Raw genomic sequence first — 27,136 nt, 5'->3', positions numbered from 1 at the left:
AGTTTTTACTTTCTTCAGAATAAAATAACACATGACATCTTGTCAAGCTACTGTAATCTTACTGTTCTCAATCTCTTTCAAAGGGAGGCTTGAAAGAGATGTCCATGGGTAATTTCTCCATTTTATTCCTCTCTCCCAAGTCATTCTCAACCTGCTGCAGTCGGGCTTCTTTCTTACCATTATACAGAAATTCATCGTAAATAATAATTTTTAAAAATTATTTTTGTAGTAACGTCAATACAAACACCTAGTACAAAACTCAAAAGCTACAAAATGATAAAAGTCAAAAGTAAGTCTCACTACTGCCTGATCCCCTGGCCTTCCTCACTTCAGGGCTGACTTCTCTTAACCACTTTCTGGTGCCTCTGACCCCTTATTGTGAAACCCCCTGTGACTCACTTAAATTCATATGGTCTTAGGAGTCCTGAAGAAAAAGTAGGAACTTTGCATTAATATTAAGCCTAAAATGCCTGGCCCAGCAACAGTGGCCTTTTCCTGTCAACCTTTGAAAACATTCCTAGACCTTGGATTCCCTTTAACTATCTTCCCTTCTCTTCTGCCTTAAACACTCATGGTTCAGCGTCTGTGACCTCTTCCTCACTTTCCTTTTATGTCAGTCTCATTGCAGTCTGACATGGTTCTCACTGTTCCACCAGAACTTTACAGCTGAAAGTCACCAGTTGCTCATATTGCCAAATTTTGTGGAAACTTTCTTCTTGAGGCATTTGACACTATCAGCCATGTTCTTGCAATGTTCCCATGATATCTCAGGATTTCTTCCCATCTCTCTGCTCACTTCTTCTCATACTTTTTCTTAGGCTTCTCTTCTGCCTGCTTCTTAAAACTTTGCATTTCCCAGGACACTTCTCACCCTACCATTGTTCTGGGCTGCTCATCCAGTCCCACAGATTTTATTGATCAGATTTAGGCATGCCCCAGATGGATCTGTTCAACCAGATCCTACTCCTCAACATCAAATCCATCTATCTGGAAGCCTGGATTGCTCATCTTCATTGAGAGGTGCCACAGGCACTCCCAGCTCAGTATCACCCAAGCTGGACCTGCTGTTTTCACCTGACCCACGTAAGCTTCTCTTAATGGGGCCCTGTATGGAAGGGCACTAGTGCTGTCCATTTCCATGGCCTAGAAGCCTGACATCCTCCTAACTCCTTTCCCACACTCCATCCCGTAAATCCTGCTCTTTTCTTTATTTTGATCTAATATTTATGAAACAGTACATTGTACCAGACTCTACACTTGGCTTTATGCCTATAATGGTAAAAAATACAGATGTGGTACTTGTACCCATGGAATTTGCTGAGAAGTGAGACCATAATATCTTTCACATCTGCCCTTTTCTTGCTTGACTTTCTGCCTCCTTATCACTTCCTCACTTCTGTACTTATTCTCCTTTCCATTTTTTTAAATGTTTACTTATTTTTGAAAGAGAGTGAGCACATGCACACAGGTGGGGGAGGGTCAGAGAGAAGGGGACAGATGATCCGAAGTGGGCTCTATGTTAACAGCAGAGAGCTCAAGGCGGGGCTCAAACTCACAAACCCTGAGGTCATGACCTGAGCTGAGGTTGGACACTTGACTGACTGAGCCACCCAGGTGCCCCACTGTCCCCTCCTTTTCTTACCCTCTTCTAGGTCTTTTGAGGGGCAGAGGAGGAGACCTTAGGCATAGAACAGACTTCTCAGCCTCTGTTTGTGACATGTTGTCTTTGTTGGTCTGTGCAAGGCTCCTCTCTTGTATGTATGTTCTCATTCCCTTTGGTCTTCATCCCCATTCTCACCCTCAAAGACAGCTGTTCTAATGTATTCAATGATTGTCTTCTTGTTTTCATGTATTTAGGAAACTATATGTCACTGTCTTTGTATAAATACCCTTCACATTTACATTTGGTGAGATTAGCTTTTTAATTTTTTTTGATGTACAGTTCTGTGAATTACCACAATCAAGATTTAGACCCTTACTCCAAAATATTCCTTTCTGTTGTTGCTCCTTTGTTTGTCACAGCCTTCCCACCCCTAACCCCTGGCAACCACTGTGTAATACACTTTTAATTTTAGTAATTGTATTATGTTACAGTTTATATCTAGTTCTCTTTCTTTTTTTTCTACTCAGCACTACATTTTCAAGATAAAACATACAGTTAATCTGTTGCACAGTATCCCATGATGTGCATCTGTTTAATCCTAACAAGACACCTAGGAGCAAGATGCTATTATTGTCTCAGTTTTGTAGATGAGGAAAATGAGGGTTAAGTAAATTGCTCAAGTCACAGGGTATTGGGGGCCGAATGGTAATGCAAGCCCTGATGTCTCTGACTCCATGAATGTCTTTCTTCTTGTGTATATTCAGCTAATCCTGTCCATCCAGTTCAAATGTTGTTACTGTTGCATGAAAAGTTTCTCAGGGCTTTCTCTCTAGAAGTGGTATCTCCCTCTCCTTGATTCTCATTGCTCTTTACTTTTTGGTTACTTTCCGTTCTCTGACCTCAAATATAGCTGTCTGTGTATCTTGGTCACCTTAGTATACCCACAGCATCTGGCATGATGCCTCATACTTAGTTTGTCCTCACCAAGTGTCAGTCATCATTTAGTCAAATGATCAGATGGTTCAGAAACTGTTCAGTAATCCTGTAATGCAATCCAGAACTTGGGTGGGTTAGAGAAAATGTAGAGGAAGGAAATCATATGACAGAAAATATCAAGGAAAATTTGCTGTGATTCAGAGTCTGGCTGGAGTAGAAGGGCGGAGAAAGATTGTCAGCCTCAGCGAGCCCTTGGATCTCAGAGGAACTTTGCTGAGTACATGAATAACTCCCAGGATTTTGAGCATTTCAAGCTGGGTGCCTGATAGAATTCGTAGAGCCATTGGCGTTTGCCCAGAATTTCAGAGCATAGCCAGTCAGGTAGAGTGGATGGCTGGCATCTAGCACAGAGCGGGATGATCCAGGTCAGAATGAGATGGTCAGGTGGAAATTGGAAATGCCCAGTTGGCATTTCTTCTTATGATTGGAACTTGGAGGAAAGCATGGCTCACAGCTCAGGATGTTGGAGTCTTCAGCATAAAAGTGGTCATGGTGAAGGGACTCCCCCCGCCCCCCAACCTCTGGGAATATGGGGAAGAGAGGAAAACAGAGGGACAAGGATTGAGTGCTGGGAATTATGCACTTCCAGGGGGCAGGGTGAAGAAGGAAAGTGAAGTATGAAAAGAAAACCTCAGTATGAGGTGAGAAAAACCAAGAAAGGAGGGAAGGTCCATTTGAATTTTAAATAGGTCTGAGGTCTAGGGGAATTCAGTAGAGAAAAAGCCCTTGAATTTAGCAACGAGAAGGTCTCAGATCTGTGATGAAGCAGAGAAGCATTGAAAACCAGATTACAACTGGGCCAGAAAGTATGGGTGGAAACAGCAGTTGTGAGGAGTCAGATGATTGGGGACATTGGACAGGACACCGTCAGGGGCAGAAAGTCCCCAGCATGGGACAGCAGAAGATTCTGGGCCTTATAGAGGGAACTCCAGGAAGGGAGATGGGAGTAAGCCAAAGAGTCCATAAGCTGTCAAGTTCTTATCTACTTGGAGCATCCCTTAGATATTTGTATGTATTTTAAGTGTTTTTATTTTAGTTAACTAATATATTCAGTTGATTCAAAATTTTAAAGGCTTTAGAAAAAAATTCTCTTCCCTCCCAGCTGTTCTGTTTCTCATGCTCCCAGGTAACTTTGTGTTCCTGGAATCTTTCTTTCAGAGAGATTCTAAACATATACAACAAATATTTTTTTTCTCTTCATATGGCTCCTTCTTTTTTGTACAAACTATAGCACACAACTTAACACTGATCTGTTTTTTGCTATTCTCACCTAGCAATCTATCTTGGAGATCAATCCCTTAAATACAAAAAGAACTTCTTGTTCTTTTCTATAGCAGTGTAATATTTCATTAAGTTTTTTTTAATGTATGTTTATTTTTGAGAGCAAGAGAGACAGAGCATGAGTGGGAGAGGGGCAGAGAGACAGGAAGACACAGAATCCGAAGCAGGTTCCAGGCTCTGAGCTGTCAGCAAAGGCCCAATGCGGGGCTTGAACTCATGGACTGCGAAGTCATGACCTGAGCCAAAGTTGGCTGCTTAACCAACTGAGTCACCCAGATGCCCCTGTAATATTCCATTTTAAGAGCATACCAAATGTACATAACCAGCCTGCTATTATAATATATAATATAATATACAGTACACATGTTATTTTCGATCTTTTGCTATTACAAATAAGGCTGCAATAAACCTAAATCATCTCATTGTGTATCTCTATAGGATGCATTTTTAGAAATGGATTTATTGGAGCACAGAGAATTTGCATAAGTATTTCCAAGTTGCTCTCCATATATTTGCCCATTTTTCTCTCCCACTTGCAGTGTATGACTATTACCTCTTTTTCCACACCCACCAATGTTCTGTCAAACTTTTTGATCCTTGTGAACAGTGGATGAAAAACATTAGATTGTTGTCCCTGATTATTTGGAATCTCCTTCCCCCCCTCCCAGAGTGGTAGTTCAGCACGTGTCCCCATGTCTCACCTCTCAAGGTTCCTCTAAAATTATTTTACATTTTCTCTTAACTTTTTCATCTGAAAACAAGTTTTTTCTAAGTTAGCAGAGCATGTTCTCTTAATCCTAACTTCCTTCAAATGCTGTGATCAGATCTGGAGCTCCAGACCCCAGTCTGACTCCAAAAGAGGGAGCAAGTTCATTCCATGACTATGATTTGGCTCTGAATTTTTGAGTCACTTTGCTGTCCTGTATGTGTGTCCTTTTTCTGCTGTCTTGAATCTGCTCCTTTTCCTCTACTGTAGTGGCATTTACCCAAAGGTTCAAGATAAAGTAAAGCAAACAACTGAAAATGGAATTTTAGATATCCTGGTTGCTAGAAATCCATTGCCCACCCTTACTGGCTCCTTTCTGTTACCTTCAACCTCCTCATAACCTGTGTGCATCTTCTCTTTCTGCTCCTCTCTATTGCCCTTTCCTCTGCCTTCTGCTAGTTCCCACCCTCTAATTTCTTACATTATAACTTTATGCTAAGAACACTTAGAATGATTTCTTTTTTTTAAGATCTGTTCCTAACTGATACCTTGTGGAGTTTAATCAAAAGTAGAAGTACATTGGGGCACTCGCTCTGTGTCTCTTTCTCTCAAAAATAAATAAAAACATTAAGAAAATAAAAAATTAGAAGTACATTGTGTAAAAATGGTAGTATAAAGTTTGGGAGAGAGGAGATGGAAGTATAATATTGTAAGAGTCTTATATGGGAAATGGTATATTGTTTTCAGGTAGCTGTGATAAGTAAAATATGTATAATATAAAAGCCTTTAAATAACCACTAAAGAGAAGTTGCAGCTATAGCCAATAAATGAGGTAAAATGGAATCATAAGAAATACTGTATTCATCTAAAAGAAGGCAGAAAAAGAGGGACAGAATAGATTGGACAAATAGAAGACAAACAATAAAGTGTTGGTTTAAACCTAACCATCTCAATGATTATAATGTAAATTGTCTAAACACTTCACTGAAAGGCAGAAACTGTTAGATTGAACAAGACCTGGCTATATGCTGCTTAAAGAAACTCACTTTAGATATAAAAACACACAAAGGTTAAAGATAAAAGATTGGGGGGAAAAAGTACTATGCTAACACTAATCAGTGGAAACCAGAAGTGGATTGTTAGTATCAGACAAATTTAAGGGCAGAAGTATTAACTGGAAAAAAATGGTCATTTCAGAATGATGAAGGAGTCCATTAATCAAAAAGACATAACCAACCTAAACATTTATATATCTAATAACAGAAGGTATTATGGAAAGGTCCACCCAACAACTGTAGAATATACATTCTTTTCAAATGTGCCTAAAACATTTACCAGGATAGGCCGTATTCTGGATCATAAAGCATGTTTCAAAATTTTTTTGATGATTCAGATCATTTAAATAATTTTTTTCTTCTTTCTTTCTTTCTTTCTTTCTTTCTTTCTTTCTTTCTTTCTTTCTTTCTTTCTTTCTTTCTCACTTAAAGGATGTTTTGTGACTGCAATGCAACCGAATGAGAGATCCATAATAGAAAAATATCTGGAAAATCTGTAAACATTTGTAATCCAAATAACACATTTCCAAATAATCCATGGCCAAAGAATTAATCAAAAAGGAGATTAGACAATAAACTGAATAAAAATGAAAGTGTGGCATTTTACAATTTGTGGGATGCAGCTAAAGCATTGTCATCCCAGAGAAATTTATAGGACTAAATGCTTATTTTTGGGGGGAAAAAAAGAAAAAAAGGGGTTTGAAATCAGGGACCTAAACTCTTATCCTCAAACTAAAAAGAAGAAAGCATGTTAAATTCAAAATAAGCAGAAAATTTGAAGTAACAAAAATAACAAGAGAAATCTATGTAATAGGAAACAAACAAAAACAATTGGGAAAATCAGAGAAAGCAAAAACTTTTTGAGGTCATTAGAATTTATAAACCTTTAACGTGGCTTTGGAAAAAGAAAAGCCAGAAGTTAACAAATATCAGAAGTGAGATTCACCCTGTCTGTTTCCAAGCTGTCCACCTGCCAGGTGGTGCCTCCCTCCAGAGTTTTATCTCAGTTGCCACTGTGTTTCAAAAACCCCACACTGCGGAGACACCCGTGGCTCATGTCCACGTTGATCCTCTGGGGGAGGTTCTTGCCATGCTCTGGCTAGCACTTGCTTGTGCCAGAAAATGTTAATGTGACCGTGCAGTGGCAACAGCTCAGAGTTTATGGTAAAATCACAACACACAGCCTGTATCAGGGTTTGCTGCCTTCAGCCTGTGTCTTTGTTCCTATACCAGTGAACAGGCAGTTCTGTGACACCCACCGGGTCTTTTGCTCATGGAGAGGCTGTATCACCTCTACTGAATGCACTCCTAGCAGTGGAGCCACTTCTCCCTATGAAACCTAGGGGATCCTCAGACTGTGCTGCCTGCTCCCGGGGCTCTGCCCTGCTTCCTTATTGGAGCATGAGTTCCAAAATTTCAGCCTGAGCTCCACTGTTTGCAAATAATTGGCAGTATTGAAACCCTCTTTTTTCCCCATCAATGGTTTTGGGAAACAGTTTTCTTGTGTAGTCCCCCGCTCGTGTTTTCATTTTTTCTGTCTTTCTTTCTCTCTACCTACTTGCAGGGGGAGTACTTTTCTTGCATGATCCCAATGCAGTGCCTTATCTCCCCCTCTCTCTTTCTCTTCTCCATGAAATAGCTCCATGAAAACAGCTCCTGCCCCTCCACGACAGCATGGCTCTTCTCTCCCCCAGTTCACCTCTCCACACCACATACCTGCCACATTCTTTCCCTCAAATTATGCAGAATGTTCTGTTAATCCTTAGATCCGTTTCCTAGGTGTTCCAGATGTTTCGATGTTGTAGCTGTGTTTGAGGGACAAGACATGCCTGGTGTCTACTACTCCACTGTCTTCTGGAAAAAGTTTTTTTTTTTTTTTTTTAAGTTTATTTATTTTGGAGAGAGCTGATAGGGAAGGGCAGTGAGAGAGGGGGAGGGAGAATCTCAAGCAGGCTCTGCACTGTTAGTACAGAGCCTGACATGAGGCTCGATCTCACAAACCATGAGATGATGACCTGAGCTGAGATCAAAAGTCAGATGCTTAACCAAGTGAGCCACCCAGACACTCTTGGAAAAAGTCTTAATAGTAATAGTAATAATAATAATAATAATTAATAATCAATAATTGAGCATGTTTTCCAAAATGAAGATTCATAATAAACTGAGTTTATCAAGTGTCTTAATCTAAAAGAAAAACAATGGGCAACTTTAATGTATGTATATTCCAACTATACCTATTAAATAAGTTTAATCGTTTTTAACTAAAAAATGTTCCTACTGAGAGAAATTCTGCTGGATTGAAGACACAGGTTGCTATGATGGGCACGCCTATGGAGAGGGACATTTGTCAGGGAACTGACGGTGGCTTCTAGGACTTAAGGGACTCTGTCCTACAACTGTACGGAACTGAATTCTCTTGGCAGTCATAGGAGCTTGGAAGAGAACCCTGAGCTGTTATGGATGAGAACATAACGTGGTCAACTCCTAACTGCAGCCTTGAGACTCTGAGCAGAGGACCTACCCCATGGTAATTGTGAGATAATAAATTTGACAAAGGGTCAGAGATTGGTGTGCTTGGGCAGACTCCTTTCTGGTCATTTGCAGCTGAAAGACATCTGAAAACAAAATGAGTGTCATATAGTTTGTCATTTGTGTACTTAGTGAACTCCTGTCAGTTTCCAAAACACAGTACCAATAGAGAAAATCATGAAGTGTTGGCATCCGCAACAATTCCAGTTCAAACAACTCAAGATCAACCTCTCCATCATCCAGTTAGAAACCTATGTTTAGAGCTGCCTATTTTTCCTCAGATGGATTAAGACAATGTAGGCAAGCTATGGTCAACCTGACCATGGTCGAACTTGCTTAGATGAGTTCAACTCTGTACCATTCCAAAAAGTAATTTTCAATTATTTATTTGTTCTAGAGTAAGTGACATATGTATTTATTTGAAACCACTTACCTAGGGTTGCCTAGGTGGCTCATTGAGCATCTTACTCTTTATTTCGGCTCAGGTCATGATCTCATGGTTTGTGAAATCTGTGCTGGCTTGCTTCAGATTCTCTCTCTCTTACTATCTCTCTGCCCCTCCTCTGCTGGTGCTCTCTCTCTCTCCATCTCTCTCAAAATAAAAATAAAACCACCTACCTATAAAGCATCGTAAAATTACAAATAGTTCATCACGAAAAGGCAAACTCAAGTAATCAGAATCATGTGTTGCATGTTCAATAAATACTCAAGAGACCATAGCAGATAGATGAGTCTATAGGCCTGGAAGATTTGTTCAGGGCCATTGCAATGCAGATTTTCTCCATCTTTCTCAAAAGCCAGGGGACTATATAATAAAACCTGAAGTTCGTAATTATCCTAAGGCATTGTCTAATCCAGTGGAAAGTAAACAAACAAACAAAAAAAAAACCAAACAACAACAACAACAAGGTTTTCTGGAATATCTAGAATATTCAGTTGTTCAGAAACAAAAATGCCCCTTTCCTGGATAAATGAAAAGTCTAATGTATTTTTTCCTTTCAAATTGATTAAATGACAAATATTTTGAATTCTTAAGTGTTACTTCCTTAAAAGAGGAAAGTGGTATCTAATACTGGCAAACGTTTTATTGCCCCAGTTTTGCAATAATTATAAGTGAAAAAAAGAGGAGTAAGAGAAGATAAACAGTACAGAAAAACAATAAAAGCATTCAGACTTTTCAATTGTGCAAAAAATTTTGTAGACTTCTGTTAGTTGTAAGCAATTGCCACAAAGAAAACAGAGTACATCTTCTTGTGGTATCTGTGTAACCTGAAAATTTGTGGAGGGAAATGTTACAGAATTTAACTTGTAATTAATATTAAACATTATGTTTATACTAATGAAACACATAATTTATGGACTATGAAGTAACATGTATACAATATTTTTTAAAGCTTATTTATTTTGAGAGGGAGGACCAGAGGGAGAGGGGGAGAGAGAATTCCAAGCAGGCTCTGCATTGTCAGCTCAGAGCCTGATGCAGTGCTCGAACTCATGAACCATGAAAACATGACCTGAGCCAAAATCAAGAGTCAGATGCTTAACTGACTGAGCCACCCAGGCTCCCCGAGTCTTATTTCTTAAAAGAGCTGCTTTGTGTATAAATATCTATGGTTAGTAGTTCAGCGTGTGTACCATTCAGTGTGTAATTTAATATACTTTCTATGAATTATTCTGAAAGTTTTAAATGGATGATCTCACAGTTATTAATGAAGAATGTTACTGAGTTTAAATGTGCTACTAGCTTCTTGTCTAGCCATAAACCAAGAAACTTAGCAGTGATCTTAATTTTATTGGGTAAGGGACACCTATTTTAAGAGCATGTATCATCTATTGGAGTTAGTACCTTAAAGAAAAGATAGCTCTTCAGTGAAATCAACAGTGGTATAAAATATTTTATAAAGGCAATATAAAAGATAATACTTTTATAAAATCAATTATCCTAGAAATCATTTTACATTACAAGAAAATTACGGACCAGTAACTCTCATGAGCATAAATGCAAACACTCTTAATAAGATTTTAGTGAATAGAATCATCAATAAATAAAAAGGATAATACATGGTGGCCAAGTGATGTTTATCCTAGGAATGAAAGGCATCATTAGATCAATAGACTTTAAGAGGAAAAAAAATTATATGATCATCTCAATAGATCAGAAAAGGAATTTGATTAAACTGTTTTTAGTTTAAAAAACTATAAAAACCATTTATAGTTTTAAAAAACAGCAAAAATATGAATAGAAGGAAATATTCACATCATGATAAAGGGTATCTACAAAAAAATCTACAGCTAACTTAAGTTTTCATGGTAAAAGACCCAAAGTTTTTCCCCTTAGATTAGAAAGTAGGCAAGAATGTCTACTGTCACTAATCCTAGTCAAAATCATAGTGGAAGACCCACCCAGTGCAATAAGGCAAGAAAAGTAAATAAAGCACTGCAGATTGGGAAGGAAAAAATGAAACCATCTCTATTTATGTCTGACTTTATAGTCTATCTAGAAAATCTGACAGAATCTACAAAAAAAGCTGCTAGAAGTAATGAGTTCAGCAGGATTACAAGATCCAAATCGGCATATAAAAATCAATTATATCTTTGCAATAAACAATGAGAAGTGGAAACTAAAAAAACATACTATTTACTAGCACTAAAAATCATAAATACTTAGGTATAAATTTAACAAAACATGGCAAGATTCATACACTGAAAATGATAGAATGAAAGAAGTCAAAGAAGACCTAAATAAATGGGGATATATACCATGTTCATGGATTTGAAGATTCATTATTCCAGGATATTTGTCCCCCCCCCCCCCAAACTATATTCAATGTAATCCCATTCAAAATCCTGGCAGTTTTTTCTTTTTGGTAGAAATTGACAAGCTCATCCTAAAATTTATATGTAAAGCCAGGAAAACTAGAATTTTTGAAAAGAAAAAAAAGTTGGAAGGTTGACAGTAACTGATAGTTAGGTTTATAGTAAGTTTATAGTTAACTTTGTAGTAAGGTTAAAACTTACTATAAAACTACAATAATTGAGACAATATCCACCCCCAAAAATGCAAAGGCATTTAAATGGAAAAAGAATAGTTTTTCTCAATAAATTTTTGTTGGAACAATTGGATATCATATGCAAAGAGGAAAAAAAAAAAAAAGAACCTTGCTGGCCTCCAGAGGAGATGGCACATGAGCTGGGTGTGAAGTCTGGGTATATTTACATACAAGCCTGGCATACTTCTGCCTCATTGTAGGCAGTTGGTATAGAGCCTGTGGAATACACATTCTAGAGGCTGCATCTCTACCTATCAAGAGCCCTTATATCTACCTTAACACCATATACAAAAATTCAAATCAGAATATAAACTATAACATAACTAAAACTGTAAATCTTAACTATAAAACTGCTAAAAGAAAGCATAGGAGAAAACCTTTGTACCCTTGGGTTAGCCAGAAGAATGATATATTAAAATTTTTGTGATAAGTTGGACTTCATCAAAATTAAGAACTTTAACTTTAGCCTCTCAAGAGTCATTCTTAAGAAAATGAAAAGACAAGCTACAGACTGGAAGCTGTTTGCAAATTACAAATTTGATAAATGAACAAAATGAATACATTAAAAACACATAAAGAACTCTAAAAACTCAATAACAATCCAGCAGAAGGTGGCAAAAGATTTTAACAGATGCTTTAACAAAGAAGATACAGACATCTATAGGCAGATGGCAAATAAGCACACAAAACAATGCTCAACATCACTAGTCATTATGGAAATATATGTAGAAATCAGAGATACCACAACATACCAATTATACTGGCTAAAATGAAGAAGAGGAGAAAAACCTGATAGTACCAGGTGTTGGTAAGAATGTAGAACTCAGACATTGGTGGTGAGAATGCAGAACAGTACATATAGCTTTGCCAAGGTTCACTTCAGTAAATAGTTTCACAATTTCTCATAAAATTAAACGCATACTTAACATGTGACCCAGCAGACATAACATATGTATGACTTAACATAATTCACAAACATATGACATATGACCCAGCACTCTTATACCTAGGTATTTACCCAAGTTAAATAAGAACTGTGTTTATACAGGGGCGCCTGGGTGGCGCAGTCGGTTAAGTGTCCGACTTCAGCCAGGTCACGATCTCGCGGTCCGTGGGTTCGAGCCCCGCGTTGGGCTCTGGGCTGATGGCTCAGAGCCTGGAGCCTGTTTCCGATTCTGTGTCTCCCTCTCTCTCTGCCCCTCCCCCGTTCATGCTCTGTCTCTCTCTGTCCCCAAAATAAATAAAAAACGTTGGAAAAAAAAAAAAAAGAACTGTGTTTATACAAAAACTAGTCCATGATTGACTATAGTGGTTTTATTCATAAAAGAATGAATTCTGAATTCATTCGAGCTTGGAGCATCAGAAATGTTCTTCCTTTGCTAAATGGATAAACAAACCAGGATGTGTTTACAATGGACTACTACTACTTAGTAATAAAAAGAAAGAAATTACTGCAACATGTAACAACATAGATGAAAAATGCATTGTTCTAAGTTGAAGCCAGACTCAAAAGACTATATACTGTATGACTTCATTTATATGACTTTCTGGAAAAGGCAAAACTGTTGACACAGTAAGCCAATCAATGGTTGCCTGGAGTGGGAGTTGGATTTGACTTTTACAAAGGACGTAGGTAATTATGGAGGAGGCTGATAGAATTATTCTATATCTTTACTTATGGTAGTAATATGTATGTTGGTCAAAACTCATGGAACTGTACACTAAAATGGGTGAATTTTATTAGATACAAAAAATCTAACTGATAGCATCAAAAAGGGCTTCGTAAGATCCTTGGGTCTTGAAAGTTTTGAAGGTGTCCTGGTGGGGAGTAGGGAGGAGCTCAAGGGACAAAGGATTTGCAAAGACTTAAAGGTAGCAAACAGTGGTGCCTGGGTGGCTCAGTTGGTTAAGCATCCAACTCTTGATTTCGGCTCTAGAGACTTGAGATTTGAGATTTTTGTGAGATTGAGCCCTGCATTAGGCCCCACACTGTCAGCATGGAAACTACCTGGGATTCTCTCTCCCTCTCTGTCTCTGCCCCTCCCTCGCTCATGCATTCTCTCTCTATTTCTGTCTCTCAAATAAGCATTAAAAAATTTTTTTTTAATATTTATTTATGGGAGAGAAAGAGAGAGCACAAGCAGGGAAGGGGCAGAGAGAGAGAGGGAGACACAGAATCTGAAGCAGGCTCAGGCTCTGAGCTGTCAGCACAGAGCCCAACAAGGGGCTTAAACTCACGGACTGCAAGATCATGACCTGAGCTGAAGTCAGACACTTAACCAATTGAGCCTCCCAGGTACCCAGTAAATAAGCATTTTTAAAAAAGATACCAAACATACAAAGTTTTACATACTTTCACTTGTTTGGGAAGTCAGAAGTCTAAAAACACACAGTGGGAGAGGTGACCAGGAGAAGTAGACCGGATCCAGGTTTGGAACACCTCAATTGTTTGGTAAAGAAGTCTTTGTAAGACTTTCATATTTAATTACAAGACTTATATTGTTTCATGTTTTATGATTATATCCATTATTTCCAAGCCCTGCAGGCATCTGCCCCCCCTTGAGGCCTTTGAAAGAATACCTTCCTCTGTCCCATATACCCCCAGATAACAGTGTGGCTCACCTCAGTTCATTCAGGTCTTTGTTCAAAGCTGCCTCCTCAGAGAGGCCTTCCCTTACCACCCTATCAAAACTGAGACCCCCCCTCCCTGCATCCCCACCCCATCTTCTCCTTTCTATTCCTTTTACCCTACTTCATCTATCCTGGTAATGCTCACTATCTCTTGACATTTATTCATGTGTTTATTTGCTCTCTTCCTTCTTTGAAATTTCTTTAAGAGCAGGGTTTGTCTAAGATATATCCCCAGAGCCTCACACTTTTTGGAGTAAACCATATATGCAAAGGCCCTGAGGTGCAGATGACCATGACATGTTAAAAGAGCAGGAAGTGGGGCGCCTGGGTGTCTCAGTCAGTTAAGCGGCTGACTTCGGCTCAGGTCATGAGCTCGCGGTCTGTGAGTTCGAGCCCCGCGTCAGGCTCTGTGCTGACTGCTCAGAGCCTGGAGCCTGTTTCCGATTCTGTGTCTCCCTCTCTCTCTGACCCTCCCCCGTTCATGCTCTGTCTCTCTCTGTCTCAAAAATAAATAAACGTTGAAAAAAAAAAAGTTTAAAAAAAAAAAGAGCAGGAAGAAAGCCAGTATGACAAGAGGGAGGGTGCTAGGTGATGAGCTGAGAGAGGCAGGGGACAGGTCATGAAGGCTTTTGTAGACCACAGCAAATGGTTTGGGTTTTATTCTGCATATAATAGCCTCTGGAGAATTGTAAGCTGGGGGACAAGGAGGGGATAACATCATCTGATTATATTTAGTCTAAAGATTCTTGCTGCTATATGAAGAATAGAATAGGGGCGCCTGGGTGGCTCAGTCGGTTAAGCGGCCGACTTCGGCTCAGGTCATGATCTCACGGTCCATGAGTTCGAGCCCCGCGTCGGGCTCTGTGCTGACAGCTCAGAGCCTGGAGCCTGTTTCAGATTCTGTGTCTCCCTCTTTCTGCCCCTCCCCCATTCATGCTCTGTCTCTCTCTGTCTCAAAAATAAATAAACATTAAAAAAAAATTTAAAAAAAGAATAGAACAGGGCAAGAAGTAAAGCAGTTATAAAAGCTATGGGAACAGTCCAAAGGATGAGATGGCAGCTTGGATTAGGGGGTAGCAATGAAGATGGACAGAAGTAGATAGAAGGCTTATGGATGGATCTTGGCCATTTATGGTGAATTGGGTATGGAATATGGGGCAGAGAAAAAAGGCCAGGATAACTCCCAAGTTTAAGGACCTGAGCAACCGAGTAGATGGTGGTGGCATTACTGAGATGGAGAGTGAGGGAAATATACCTTGGGTGAGGGGTTGGAGTAGAGAATGAAAAACTTTTCGTGTTTTTGTTCCATGAACAACAAGGGGCAGAGGGTTTTTTTTTTTTTTTAATGTTAAAGTATTTTTTTTGTTGAGATATAATTGACACATAATAATACATTAGTATCAGATGTACAGCATAATGATTCAGGATTCTTTTCTTTTTTAAAGAACTTGGGCTTTGGTGTTTTTCTCTCTTTAGCTGGTGTCTCAGTTTAGGCTGCTATGATAAAGCAGAGAAAGTACCACAGACCAGATGGCTTATAAACAACAGAAATCTATTTCTTACAGTTCGGGGGCTAGAAGTCCAAGATCAGGCTGTGTGGTGGCGTTCTGGAAGGGTGCTCTTCTGGATTGCAGATTGCTGACACCTGGGCAGAGAGCAGGGCGAGGAAGCAAGGTCTTTTGTGACTCATAAGGGCACTAATCCCATTCATAAGGGCTCCTACCTTATGCACTCATCTAATCCTAATTACCTCCCAAAGGCCCTACTTCCTAATACCATTATATTGGGGGTTAGGATTTCAACATATGAATTTTAGGAGGACACAGTCAGTAACAGTTAGGAAAATGGAGGCTTTAATCAGGGGAGGGACTTAGTTTTTATCTTAAGCAACTGCTGTGGCAGGCCTGTCAATGAGACATGGAAAGGGTGACATTAGGAGTGAGAGCAGTTGGTGATTTAGTGTGGCATCAGGTGGAGACAAAGAAATCCTGGGTCAACACTAGAGCAGTTTACACAGGAAGGGGCAGAATTAGTGGGAAATGGTGATACCAGATATCTCAGGTGACAGGTGAGTCCTAGGTGATGTTCCCATTTCTATGCTCAGAGACATCCAAGAAGAACTGGGTGTAAGGGATGTGTAGATAATTTTTTATCAGTTTGGATTATATTAAGTGGCTCTATACCTTTAAAGAACTGACTTGATTTTTTCATTCTGATACTATTTGCATACAGCATCCAGCAGTATACCTGAGTAATAGGTAAGCTACCACAGTACCGTGGGAGTGAAGTTGGTTGGAATGCAGACAGCCAATGTGGAATCTGAACAAGGTGACTGTTCATGGTTTTCCCTGTGTTCTGTGTGCCAGCATCTCACTAAGCACCTGTGGCCTCGGAATGAGTCCCAGCTGTATCAGATTTGTATGTCCACTGGAGGAAGGATTCAGGGAGTACAGAGGTACAGCTTAACGAAGAAAATCTCTTATCTTTGGAAAGGTGGCAAAGTGGAGTACCAGATGTGAGGAGCCTTCTCCATGGATGATACACTTGAGCTCCTGTAGAAATATATCTTGGGTGGAGCTGACTTCTCTCCGAGCTCTCATTTCAGGGAGTGTCCTATTTGCCCCTTGTATGCTGCAACTTTTGGTTCTGGGTTGTCTCCTTTCCTTCCTTGTCTGGACTCTGACTGGTCCTGGTCACAGGTCTTTGTTTTGCTGTTCTCTGCTAGATTCATGGACTGTTTTTAAATCCTACCGTGGTCCCGTGTTTTTCAGCCTGAGAGAAAGTTTGGAGTGGTGGTGGTTGGCGTTGGCAGAGCTGGCTCAGTGCGGATCAGGGACTTGCGGAATCCACATGCTTCCTCGGCGTTCCTGAACCTGATTGGCTTCGTGTCCAGGTGGCTGGCATTTGTCTTGTGCCTTGTAATTCATGGGAAGACCAGTGAGAATGGGTTAGGGCTTGGGACATAGAGACTCTCCAGACCCAGGAGAGAGAAAGCCAGCTCTGGGGTCATTCCAGAGAACTGTGCTCAGGGTCAGCCCCACAGGATCTCAAGTTTGGATGGCTTTGGGGTCTGGAGTGCTGGGCCTACAGCTGGGGTGTAAGGCGAGTCAGCCTTGATAGGACTGTGAAGACAAAGGCAGAGAAGATGAGAGCAGTGCCTAATAGTTACAGAAGGGTCACAGTGAACACATGTGGATTGGCTAAAAGAAGGCATTAGGTGTGTACCAGTTAATTATTATGTCAGTTATGATGGCCATCTATGTAGTGGCCCTGGGTTTTATAAGCCTTTTCAGCTATTTGACATAAATACCATTATCAACCCTACTTTACAGATACAGAAACTGAGCCACAGAGGGGTTAAATAATTTGACTGTGGACACACAGCTGGAAAGTCTAAGACCTGGATTTGCATGCATGTCTATTTGATTCCAAAGCCCTTCATCTAAGCAACATGTGTTCTTTTCCTTTTGATAATTTTGAGCCTTACTTTTCTTTAAGGTTTCGTTTATCTCCTATAACTCAATCAAAACCAGACTTCCCACCATGTTTCTTCTTCCCTGACCCATAGGGAAGGTGCTCAGCACCTTCCTTCACCACTTACCACTTCCTCATACACACCATTCACTGAACTAACACCATATAACATCATTTAGGAGTGTTAATTTATGGGTGAACAAGATGTAGGCACTTTCTTGGCTAAGGAGAGGGGGTGGCATGCAACTTAGACACCTCTCTGCTTTCTAGCGCTTTAGAGAAATCAAATAAATAGTGGCCCAAAGCATGTTTTAACTCCTGTGATGGTCCCTGCAGATGTTTTTTCCATATCTTAATTCATGGGACCTACTTTCCTCCAGTTTACCTGTCTCAAACCTGGCTTTTCCCTTAAGGATATAAAGTGGGTTTTGGGATAGTAGAGAGACCCAGAAGTGCTAGGAGTCTGCCCTTGGGCAGTCTTCTCCTCTCAGTAAGATTCTAAGGGAGTTGCACACAAATGGGAGATCAAAATTATTATTAGCACTGTAACTCCCATTGCACCCCTGCCTGAAGCCAGGTTGAACACAACACTTGGGCTCAAGGCTGAAGCAGGGCCTCTCTTTGTCCCATAAGCCCCAGTCCCCTGCTAGCTGGCTGCTGTGACTGATACAGTCGAAACTCCTAAGCTACCCAAGTCAGGAGGGAAGATGGCCTGCTTTACAGTCCTGCCATTCTCACACTGTTCCCCATTCTTCATGACCTACCCGCTGTGTTGTAGCATCTCCCCTGGAAGCCTACTCTGAAACCTCAAAGTGGATGTTCCCTGCCTTCCTTGAATTACCCACCTATACCCCCAACACAACATTTCTCGTATTAATGTTGTGATGTTGCTACATTTATGCATGTGTGCCTTCCTTCCTCTTTTAGACTGTGAATGAAGTCTGGTATAGTCAGTGTTTGGCCAAATGCTTGGAGCTGGCTGTGATCATAGAGACCACTTCTCATGAGATAAAAGGAGATCAGTTGTTTTTATTTTAGAGATGGAATAATTCAAAGACCGCCATGTCATATAGGCTGTTAGCAGTAGTGTTGGCACTCAGTGCCAGATCTCTTGACTTAAACCCTGAGGCTGTTTTTCTCACTCCATGTTGGAAACTGTCCTGGAAATGGGACAGAGGAAATTAATTTCTTTATATCCAAAAGCTAATTATCAGGACATTGTTGGGAGGAGAAGAGAAGGATAAATACAAATATAAATATAAATATAAATATAAATACAACATATATATATATGTATGTATACATGTGCTCATTTATTTATTTGATATTCTTTTGAATATCAACTTTTGAGTTGCATTTCTGTTATTCTTAACTAGACGAGAGCTCGGGAACATTGATGAAGTCCAGCAGATTTCTTTGGAAAATGCTCTTTCCAGCCCAGAGGTAGAGGTTGCTTATATCTGCAGTGAGAGCTCCAGCCATGAGGACTATATCAGGTGGGTTTTCAATGTAGGTATTCCTTGCCTTGCCCAGTAGTGCAGGAGTATAAAAATGACTGGGAAAGCTGAAATCTTGCAAAGAAGTTTTTAATAATCAAAGGAAAAAGGGGCACCTGGGTGGCTCAGTTGGTTAAGCGTCCAACTTCAGCTCAGGTCATGATCCCATGGTTGGTGGGCTCGAGCCCCACGTCAGGCTCTGCGCTGACAGCTCAGAGCCTGGAGCCTGCTTCGGATTCTGTGTTTCCCTCTCTCTCTGCCCCTTCCCTACTCGCACTCTGTCTCTGTCTCTTGAAGATGAATAAATGTTAAAAAAAAAAAAAAAAGAAAAATTTTAAAAAGGGAAAAATTACAGTGGGGCCATTACCTTTAAAAATTGTCGAAATCCTAAAAACTCTAAAAACTCTTACTATTGGTTATAAAAATATAAGAAAATGAAAATTATGTAAAACTAAAATTTATTTAGTACACTGTAATTTAAAACAATAGAAACAAAGAATTAAAGAGTTTTCTTTGTAAAAAACTGACAATAGTTTGAATAGTGTTGGTTTCTTCTCATGGTAGGATGTGGAGCCAGCATCTATTCTGTGCCTTGGCAGATTGTTGTAATCCTTTCTTGTGCTTTTAATATTGTTAAATATCTCCAAGAGTTCCTTTAATATGAAATATTTTTCCAAGAGGTGAGGAAAGAAGTAGTGGTGGCATCGATATCATAGAGCAAGGGAGGTGACATGTTCCTCTGCCCCAGCTTCAAATGCAAAGCTTAGCGCCCTTCAAGCATTGGATGGTACTGACCCTGGAAGGAGGAGCCCCACAGGATCTGGCGGCTAACAAGGCAGTACCAGTCGCCTCCCTGAATCTCACTGCCCTCTTAGGTCCTTACATTAAATTGAAGCTGCCACCGTGCTATTCCCCAGGAGTAAGCTGCTCCCTCCTTGTCACTCCAACTCTAGTGTGGAAAGAAACACCTTTCCTTGGTTCCCTTTAACCCACTTTGGCACCAGAATGTATTTCCTTAAAAAGGTAATTGTGTAATTTTCATCTTATAAATGTTTGTACCTTAAGAGTATCTAGAAAATAAAATCCAAACTTCTGAGCGTAGCATTCTGGGTTCTTCACAGTCAGACTCTCAGCTACTTTCATGATTTTGTTTCCCTCTCATCCCTGAGTCCACTTCCCTGCCATATGCCGAAATTCATACTATTATCCAGATGGACAAATTTCCCATAAATATCCACACCTCTGCATATGCTGCCCAAAGTGAAATTCCCTCATCTTGCATGTTGCACCTGGAAAATGCCTCCATTTCAAGACCCAATTCAGATGTAGTTACTGAAATCTTCTCAAACTGCCTCAGGCAGAGCTGCTGTCATGGGTTCATGGGTTTGGTAGTCTTTATTTATAGCTATCATGTGGTAATAGACAATTTTCATATTAATGTCTTTTATTTCTCCTCCAGAGTAGCTGATAAATAGTGTCTAGTTGAATACATGAGTAGTTGAATGGATGCATGTTCAAATTAACACATAACTGGAAAGTCATTCTCCTCTAGCACATTAGAAAATAATAGGAAGCACAATTCGTCCTCCTTATCCTCTGGCCCCAATTCTCACTGATTCTCATCTGTAGTCCTACATACCTTGGAGATTTATGTGTATTTATAACATTCCATTCTCTGTTATGCAGGGCATTTTAGTGAAGCTTACTTGAATATATTTTCTCTTTTTTCCAAAGGCAGTTCCTTAATGCTGGTAAGCATGTCCTTGTGGAATATCCAATGACACTGTCTTGGGAAGCAGCTCAGGACCTGTGGAAGCTGGCTGAGCAGAAAGGTGACGTATGTTCTGTCTGGAGCACAGACCCTCTTTTAGAGTTTCTGCCTGTAAGATGTCTTTGGTACCATCTTTATGCCTTTAAAACTTAACCCTATGTCAGGTATGTTACTGGTCCTGTGGGCTCCCAACCCCCTACTCATCCCCAAAATTGTAGGCACGCATAAGGAGCACGTGTGGAGGGCCAGCAGGGCAGAGGGATGCGTGGGAATTTGCACATTTTTGTTAGAGACTTATCAGAGTCTTTTACTCTAATGAAAAGCATGAATTAGCTTTGCCCTGTGCCAGTGCCATGATATTATTTTGGTGTTATTCATATGAAACATTGCTAGTAGAAAAATGCCCAAGTCAGAGTAATGCATGCCCAAGTCTTATATGCATACTTTTTAAAATTTTTTATTCAAAAAAAAATTTTTTAATGCTTATTTATTTTTGAGAGAGAGAGAGAAAGAGACAGAGTGTGATTTTGGGAGGGGCAGAGAGAGAGGGGGACATAGAATTCGAAGCAGGCTCCAGGCTCCAAGCTGTCAGCACAGAGCTTGAGGTGGGGCTTGAACCCGTGAGCAGTGAGATCATGATCTGAGCCGAAGTCAGACACTTAACCGACTGAGCTACCCAGGTGTCCCTATTTTTTTTATTTTTTAATTAATTAATTTATTGTTTAATTTACATCTAAGTTAGCATATAGTGCAACAATGATTTCAGGAGTAGACTCCTTAATGCCCCTTACCCATTTAGCCCATCCCCCCTCCCACAACCCCTCTAGCAACCCTCTGTTTATTCTCTATATTTAAGAGTCTCTTATGTTTTGTCCCCCTCCCTGTTTTTATATTCTTTTTGCTTCCCTTTCCTTATGTTCATCTGTTTTGTATCGTAAAGTCCTCATATGAGTGAAATCATATGATATTTGTCTTTCTCTGACTAATTTCATTTAGCATAATACCTTCCAGTTCCATCTGTGTACTTGCAAATGGCAAGATTTCATTCTTTTTGCTAGTGCTGCTATAAATATTGGGGTGCATGTGTCCCTTCGAAATAGTACACCTGTATCCCTGGGATAAATACCTAGTAGTGCAATTGCTGAGTGTAGGGTACTTCTATTTTTAATTTTTTGAGGAACCTCCATACTGTTTTCCAGAGTGGCTGCACCAGTTTGCATTCCCACCAGCAGTACAAAAGAGATCCTCTTTTCTCTGCATCCTTGCCAACTCTGTCGTTGCCTGAGTTGTTAATTTTAGCCATTCTGACAGGCGTGAGGTGGTATCTCATTGTGGTTTTGATTTGTATTTCCCTGATGATGAGTGATGTTGAGCATCTTTTCATGTGTCTCTTAGCCATCTGGATGTCTTCTTTGGAGAAGTGTCTATTCATGTCTTTTGCCCATTTCTTCACTGGATTATTCACTTTTTGGGTGTTGAGTTTGATAAGTTCTTACAGATTTTGGATACTAACCCTTTATCTGATATGTCATTTGCAATTATGTGCATACTTTTGTAGTTTGTGTTGTTTCTCAAGAGGAGTATTTATCAAATATCTCCTACATGTTAGGAACTTGGGAACTCTACTACGTGCTTCATATATTATTTTGTTTAATTCTAGAAACCCTTGGAGGTAGGTATTTTCTCTTATGCATAGGAGCTTATGTATAGGAGTCCATGGCTTAGAGAAGTTAAGTAATTTGTGCCAGATCACAAAGCTAGTAACAGGACTATATTGGAAGATAGAGATTTGAATTCAGTCCTTTCCAGCTCTGAAGTCTGCATTCATTCCTCTAAGCCATACTGCCTTCCAGAGATTTTTGTTTTCACATTACCTGCACAAGTCCCTCTATGGAGGCAGCAAGAATTAACTATAATGTTTAATGATTAAGGGACCTAGTTACATGAAGTTGAAATTAAAAACTCTTTGTTTCAACATTTGCTATTGAAAAGCTTTAATATATGAGCAAAGTATCATGAACAATTGCATGAAAATCACCAAAGAAAGCACCTTATGCTTATCACCAGTGTAGACTGGTCAGACTTTATTGAAACTCTTGTAGCACTCTGTAGCACTGGGATGTGCTGCTGAAGGACAGAGCCCATCGCCACAGCAGCTAAGCAGTGCCTAGAACTGAGTAGACCTTCAGGAGGTGTTTGAATGAGGAGATAGAGAATTACTGCTGTGAGTAAGAGGAGCTTTGAGGCCATCACCTTTGTATATTATTTTCTTATAGCACAGATATCCATGGACAAAGAACAAGACACCAAAGCATACACCATAGATTTCTTGCTAACTGCAAAGGAAAGAAAAAAAAATGTGCCTTTACAATGAAGAGCTCTGGTGTTTTCATCCTAACCGAATGATTGCTGATATGGGTCAGTCTGATGATACATATCATCTGATGTGATGTACACAGTGTCAATCATATAATTGAGACTTACAGGACATGCAAGGATAAAGGAGCAAATTAAATGGCACTGTAAAAAATCAAGCAAACTAGAATGTGGAACATGCTACAAAATAACAGGCTAAATTTTCTCAGAAAGGTAATATCCTGCACATAGTGACTTCCTTCCAAAGTGTAGATATAGAAAGGAGGGGAAAAGAGTACACTTTACACTAGAGAAACCAAACACTACCTTAGCTAGTTGATCAAAAGTAACATCAACAGTGGTAAGTTATGATAATAGGACGTATTCTTGATATGATATGATGAGAATGGTTCATTACCTCTGTAGTTTTCCTCCCCTAACCATAACCCCAGTGTGATCATGAGAATAACATCAGAAAAATCCCAGTTGAGGGGCATTCTACAAAATTCCTGGCCAATACTCTTCAGAACTGTCAAAGTCATTAAAAAACAAAGGAAGTTTAAGAAACTTTCTAACCCAAGAGGAGCCTAAGGAGATATGATAACTAAATGTGATGTGGTATCTGGAAACAGAAAAAGCACATCAGGTGTAAACTAAGGAAATCTGAACAAAGTATGGACTTTAGTTAATTAAAAATAATAAGCTTAGTTTTTTAAAAACTAAGGATAAGTGTTATATTAGAGCCTTGGTATTATCTCCATTAGCAAGCACAATCTGGGTGGATATGTTTAGATCATTAATGGCTTTTAAAAAGAAAAAGGTTCTTAGCAATGAAACTGACATTTTTTTCTCTAGGCAAGTATTTATAACTCAGCGTTCATTAAGCAGTTTTTACACAATAGTTATTATGTATGAGATACCGTACTTATTAACAGTAGAGATAATAAAAAGATGACCCTTGCTTTTGAGGAGCCCACATTGCCATATGTTCACAACTAGGTAACATTAATCTGCTGAAAATGAGTTGAAAATGTAACTATAACATTTACATTGTAGCCCAGGGAAGTAATAATTTTATTCAACTTGGAATACCTAAATGCAATATCATTTTGTATGGTAAAAGTTAAGGATAATTTGGGAGTAATGTCAGCAAGATGGTGGAATAGGAAGCACTAGGACCTCATTCTGCCATGGAGACACTGACTTAAGAGCAATATATAGACCATATTGCCTTTGTGAGAATTCCAGAAACAATTTTAAGTGGTTGTAGTCACCCAGGCATACACAAAGCCAAGAAGAGCTGCGTTGAAGCCGGTAAGAAGGTTCATTGCATTTGCTCGGCTTCACCCTGGCACAACAGGGTGTGATCAGGACAAAACTCCCAAGTCTTAGCTTCTCCCTTGGGGGAAAAAAGAAGAGTGGAACCTGCATCTAGTGTTCTGGTTTTGCAAGGGCTGCTTGAGAGACTGGTTTCTATCTCTCTTGACTTGGGGTGCTGAAGGAAGCAGTAGCGTACTTTAGATGCGAGATTAGAGGCTGCCAAGAACAAGGCAAACTCTATGATTTGTTATAGCAACAGAGAGACTGCAGTACTGCATAAAGAAACCAGGGTGAACAAGATATTAGGTTTTTGAGAACAGGGGCAAACCTCTTTCACTTGGAAATTATACACATAATCCCAGAGAAGATACATCCCCAGGAAAGATTTGAGAATTGCTAGCCTGTCTGGAGAAGGTCTTTCCTTATAAAAAGTCAGTCTGTAAAGACTGGGAGAAGTGGCTGTTTTTCCAAATATTCAGATCTCAACAAACGATCACAAGGCATAAAAAGAAACAAGGAGGGCGCCTGGGTGGCGCAGTCGGTTAAGCGTCCGACTTCAGCCAGGTCACGATCTCGCGGCCCGTGAGTTCGAGTCCCGTGTCAGGCTCTGGGCTGATGGCTCAGAGCCTGGAGCCTGTTTCCGATTCTGTGTCTCCCTCTCTCTCTGCCCCTCCCCCGTTCATGCTCTGTCTCTCTCTGTCCCAAAAAATAAATAAACGTTGAAAAAAAAAAATTAAAAAAAAAAACAAGGAAAAATTGGCCTCTTAAAGGAACAAAATTAATCTCCAAAAACTAATCCTAAAGAAATAGAGACCTACGAATTATCCGATAAAGAATTCAAAGTAACTCTAAAAGATAGCTAAAAGAGGACACAGACAAGTGAATAAAATCAGGAAAACAGTGCATGAACAAAATGAATATATCAACAAAGAGCTGTAAACTATAAAAAACAAAAAAATTCTAGAGATGAAGAATAAAATGACTGAATTGAAAAATGTGCAAGGGTTCAACAGCAAACTTGATCAAGTGAAAGAATTGGTACATTTGAAGATGGGTCATTTGAAATTTGAGTCAAAGGGGCAAAAAGAAAAAGAATGAAGAAAAGTGAAGAAAGCTTAAGGGATTTATGGTACACCATCAAACAGATCAATATATGTATTATACAAGTCCCAGAAGGGAGCAGTGAGCTTATTTGGAATAATCATGGCTGAACACTTCCCAAATTTGAGGAAGGAAATGGAATACAAATTGAAGACACTTAATGAACTCCAACTAGAGTAATTCCAGAGATCCACACCAAGACACATAATCACACTGTAAAGACCATAAAGGCAGAATCTTGAAAAAGGCAAGAGAAAAGTGACTTCTCAAGGAGCTCTTAATAAGCTTATCAGCAGAATTCTCAGCAACCTTGTAGGCCAGAGGGAGTTGGATGATATATTCAATTTGTTGAAAGAAATACAACTGCCAATCAAGAGTACTATATTCATCAAGACTGTTCTTCAGAAATGAAGGTGAAATTAAGACTTTCCTGGAAAAACAGCAACTGAGGGAATTAATCACTACTAGACTTATTCTACAAACAATGCTAAAGGGAGTCATTTAAACTGAAGCAAAAGGATTTTAAACAGCAATTAATCATATGAAAATAAAAAGTACTCTAAAGGGAAACATAAAAAGAAATATAGAATCCTGTAGTATTTTGTTGGTTCATAAATCATCAAACAATTTTTTTAATGTTTATTTTTGAGAGAGAGAGCAAGAGCATGAGCAGGGGAGGGGCAGAGAGAGAGGGAGACACAGAATCCGAAGCAGGTTCCAGACTGTGAGCAGTCAGCACAGAGCCTGTGTGCGGCTCAAACTCATGGACCATGAGATTATGACCTGGGCCGAAGTTGGACATTTAACTGACTCAGCTACCCAGGCACCCCAATCATTTTTAATTCTAGTGTGAAATTGGAAAGACAGAGCATAAGAAATAACTATAAATATATGTTAATGGATATACAATATAAATATAATTTGTGATATGAGTAAAATAAAGTGGGAGGTTGGAAATGTAAAGGAATAAAGTTTTTGTATGCAGTTGAAGTTTTTATTAGTTTAAGTTAGATTACTATAATTAGAAGCTTTATTTAATTCCCACAGTAACCACATGAGATGTGCAAAAGGAAATGAGAAAGGAATCAAAACATGTCACCAAAAAAAAAAAAAATCAACAAAACACAAAAGAAGGCAGTAAGAGAGGAAAAGAAGGACAAAATACTGCAAGAATTTATAGACAACAGTTAACAAAATGGCAGCAGAAGTTTTTTTTTCTGTCAGTGATTACTTCAAATGTAAATGGTGAAACTCCTTAATCAAAAGACTTAGATTGGCTCAGTGGATTAAAACAAAACAAAAACAACGTCCAACTGTATACTGTCTACAAGAGACTTCAGATCTAAAGACACATATGCACTAAAAGGATGGAAAAAGATATTCCATGTAAATAGTAACCAAAAGAGCAAGAAGACATAAATTTATCAAACAAAATAGGCTTTAAATCAAAAAGTGTCATAAGAGATGAAGAAGGACATTATATAATGATAAAAGGGTCAGTTCACCTAACATTAGAGCTCCCAAATGTATGAAGCAAACATTGTTGAAGTGACACAATAATAGTAGGAGACTTCAGTACTCCACTTTGAGTAATGGATAGGAAAACCAGCCAGAAGGTCAATATATGAAACAGAGGACTTGGACAACACCAATTGAACAGACATATAGAGAATACTTCATCCAATAATAGCAGAATACACATTCTTCTCAAGCACACATAGATTGTTCTCCAGGATAGACTATATGTAGGCCACAATAAGTCTTAACA

General features: G+C 39.3%; 1 protein-coding gene across 9 annotated transcripts in view; it reads left to right on the top strand.

Annotated features, from left to right (window-relative positions):
• The window catches only part of BLVRA (biliverdin reductase A), a 51,350-nt gene that overhangs the window by 7,740 nt on the left and 16,474 nt on the right, over nucleotides 1-27,136 (top strand). For 5 of the 9 annotated variants that reach the window (XM_023250189.2, XM_045052175.1, XM_023250188.2 and 2 more), the window contains 3 exons: nucleotides 16,623-16,744; nucleotides 18,702-18,821; nucleotides 20,556-20,653. In XM_023250189.2, the coding sequence (XP_023105957.1) occupies nucleotides 16,623-16,744; nucleotides 18,702-18,821; nucleotides 20,556-20,653 (340 nt within the window). Of the gene's footprint in view, nucleotides 1-8,143; nucleotides 8,169-16,083; nucleotides 16,180-16,622; nucleotides 16,745-18,701; nucleotides 18,822-20,555; nucleotides 20,654-27,136 lie in introns of those variants that run through there. The other 4 variants (XM_023250191.2, XM_045052173.1, XM_045052172.1 and 1 more) reach the window with 3 other exon arrangements.

Source organism: Felis catus, chromosome A2 (genome assembly GCF_018350175.1).
Source record: "Felis catus isolate Fca126 chromosome A2, F.catus_Fca126_mat1.0, whole genome shotgun sequence".
Taxonomy (NCBI): Eukaryota; Metazoa; Chordata; class Mammalia; order Carnivora; family Felidae; genus Felis; species Felis catus.
This window is presented reverse-complemented; position numbering and strand designations above follow the sequence as displayed.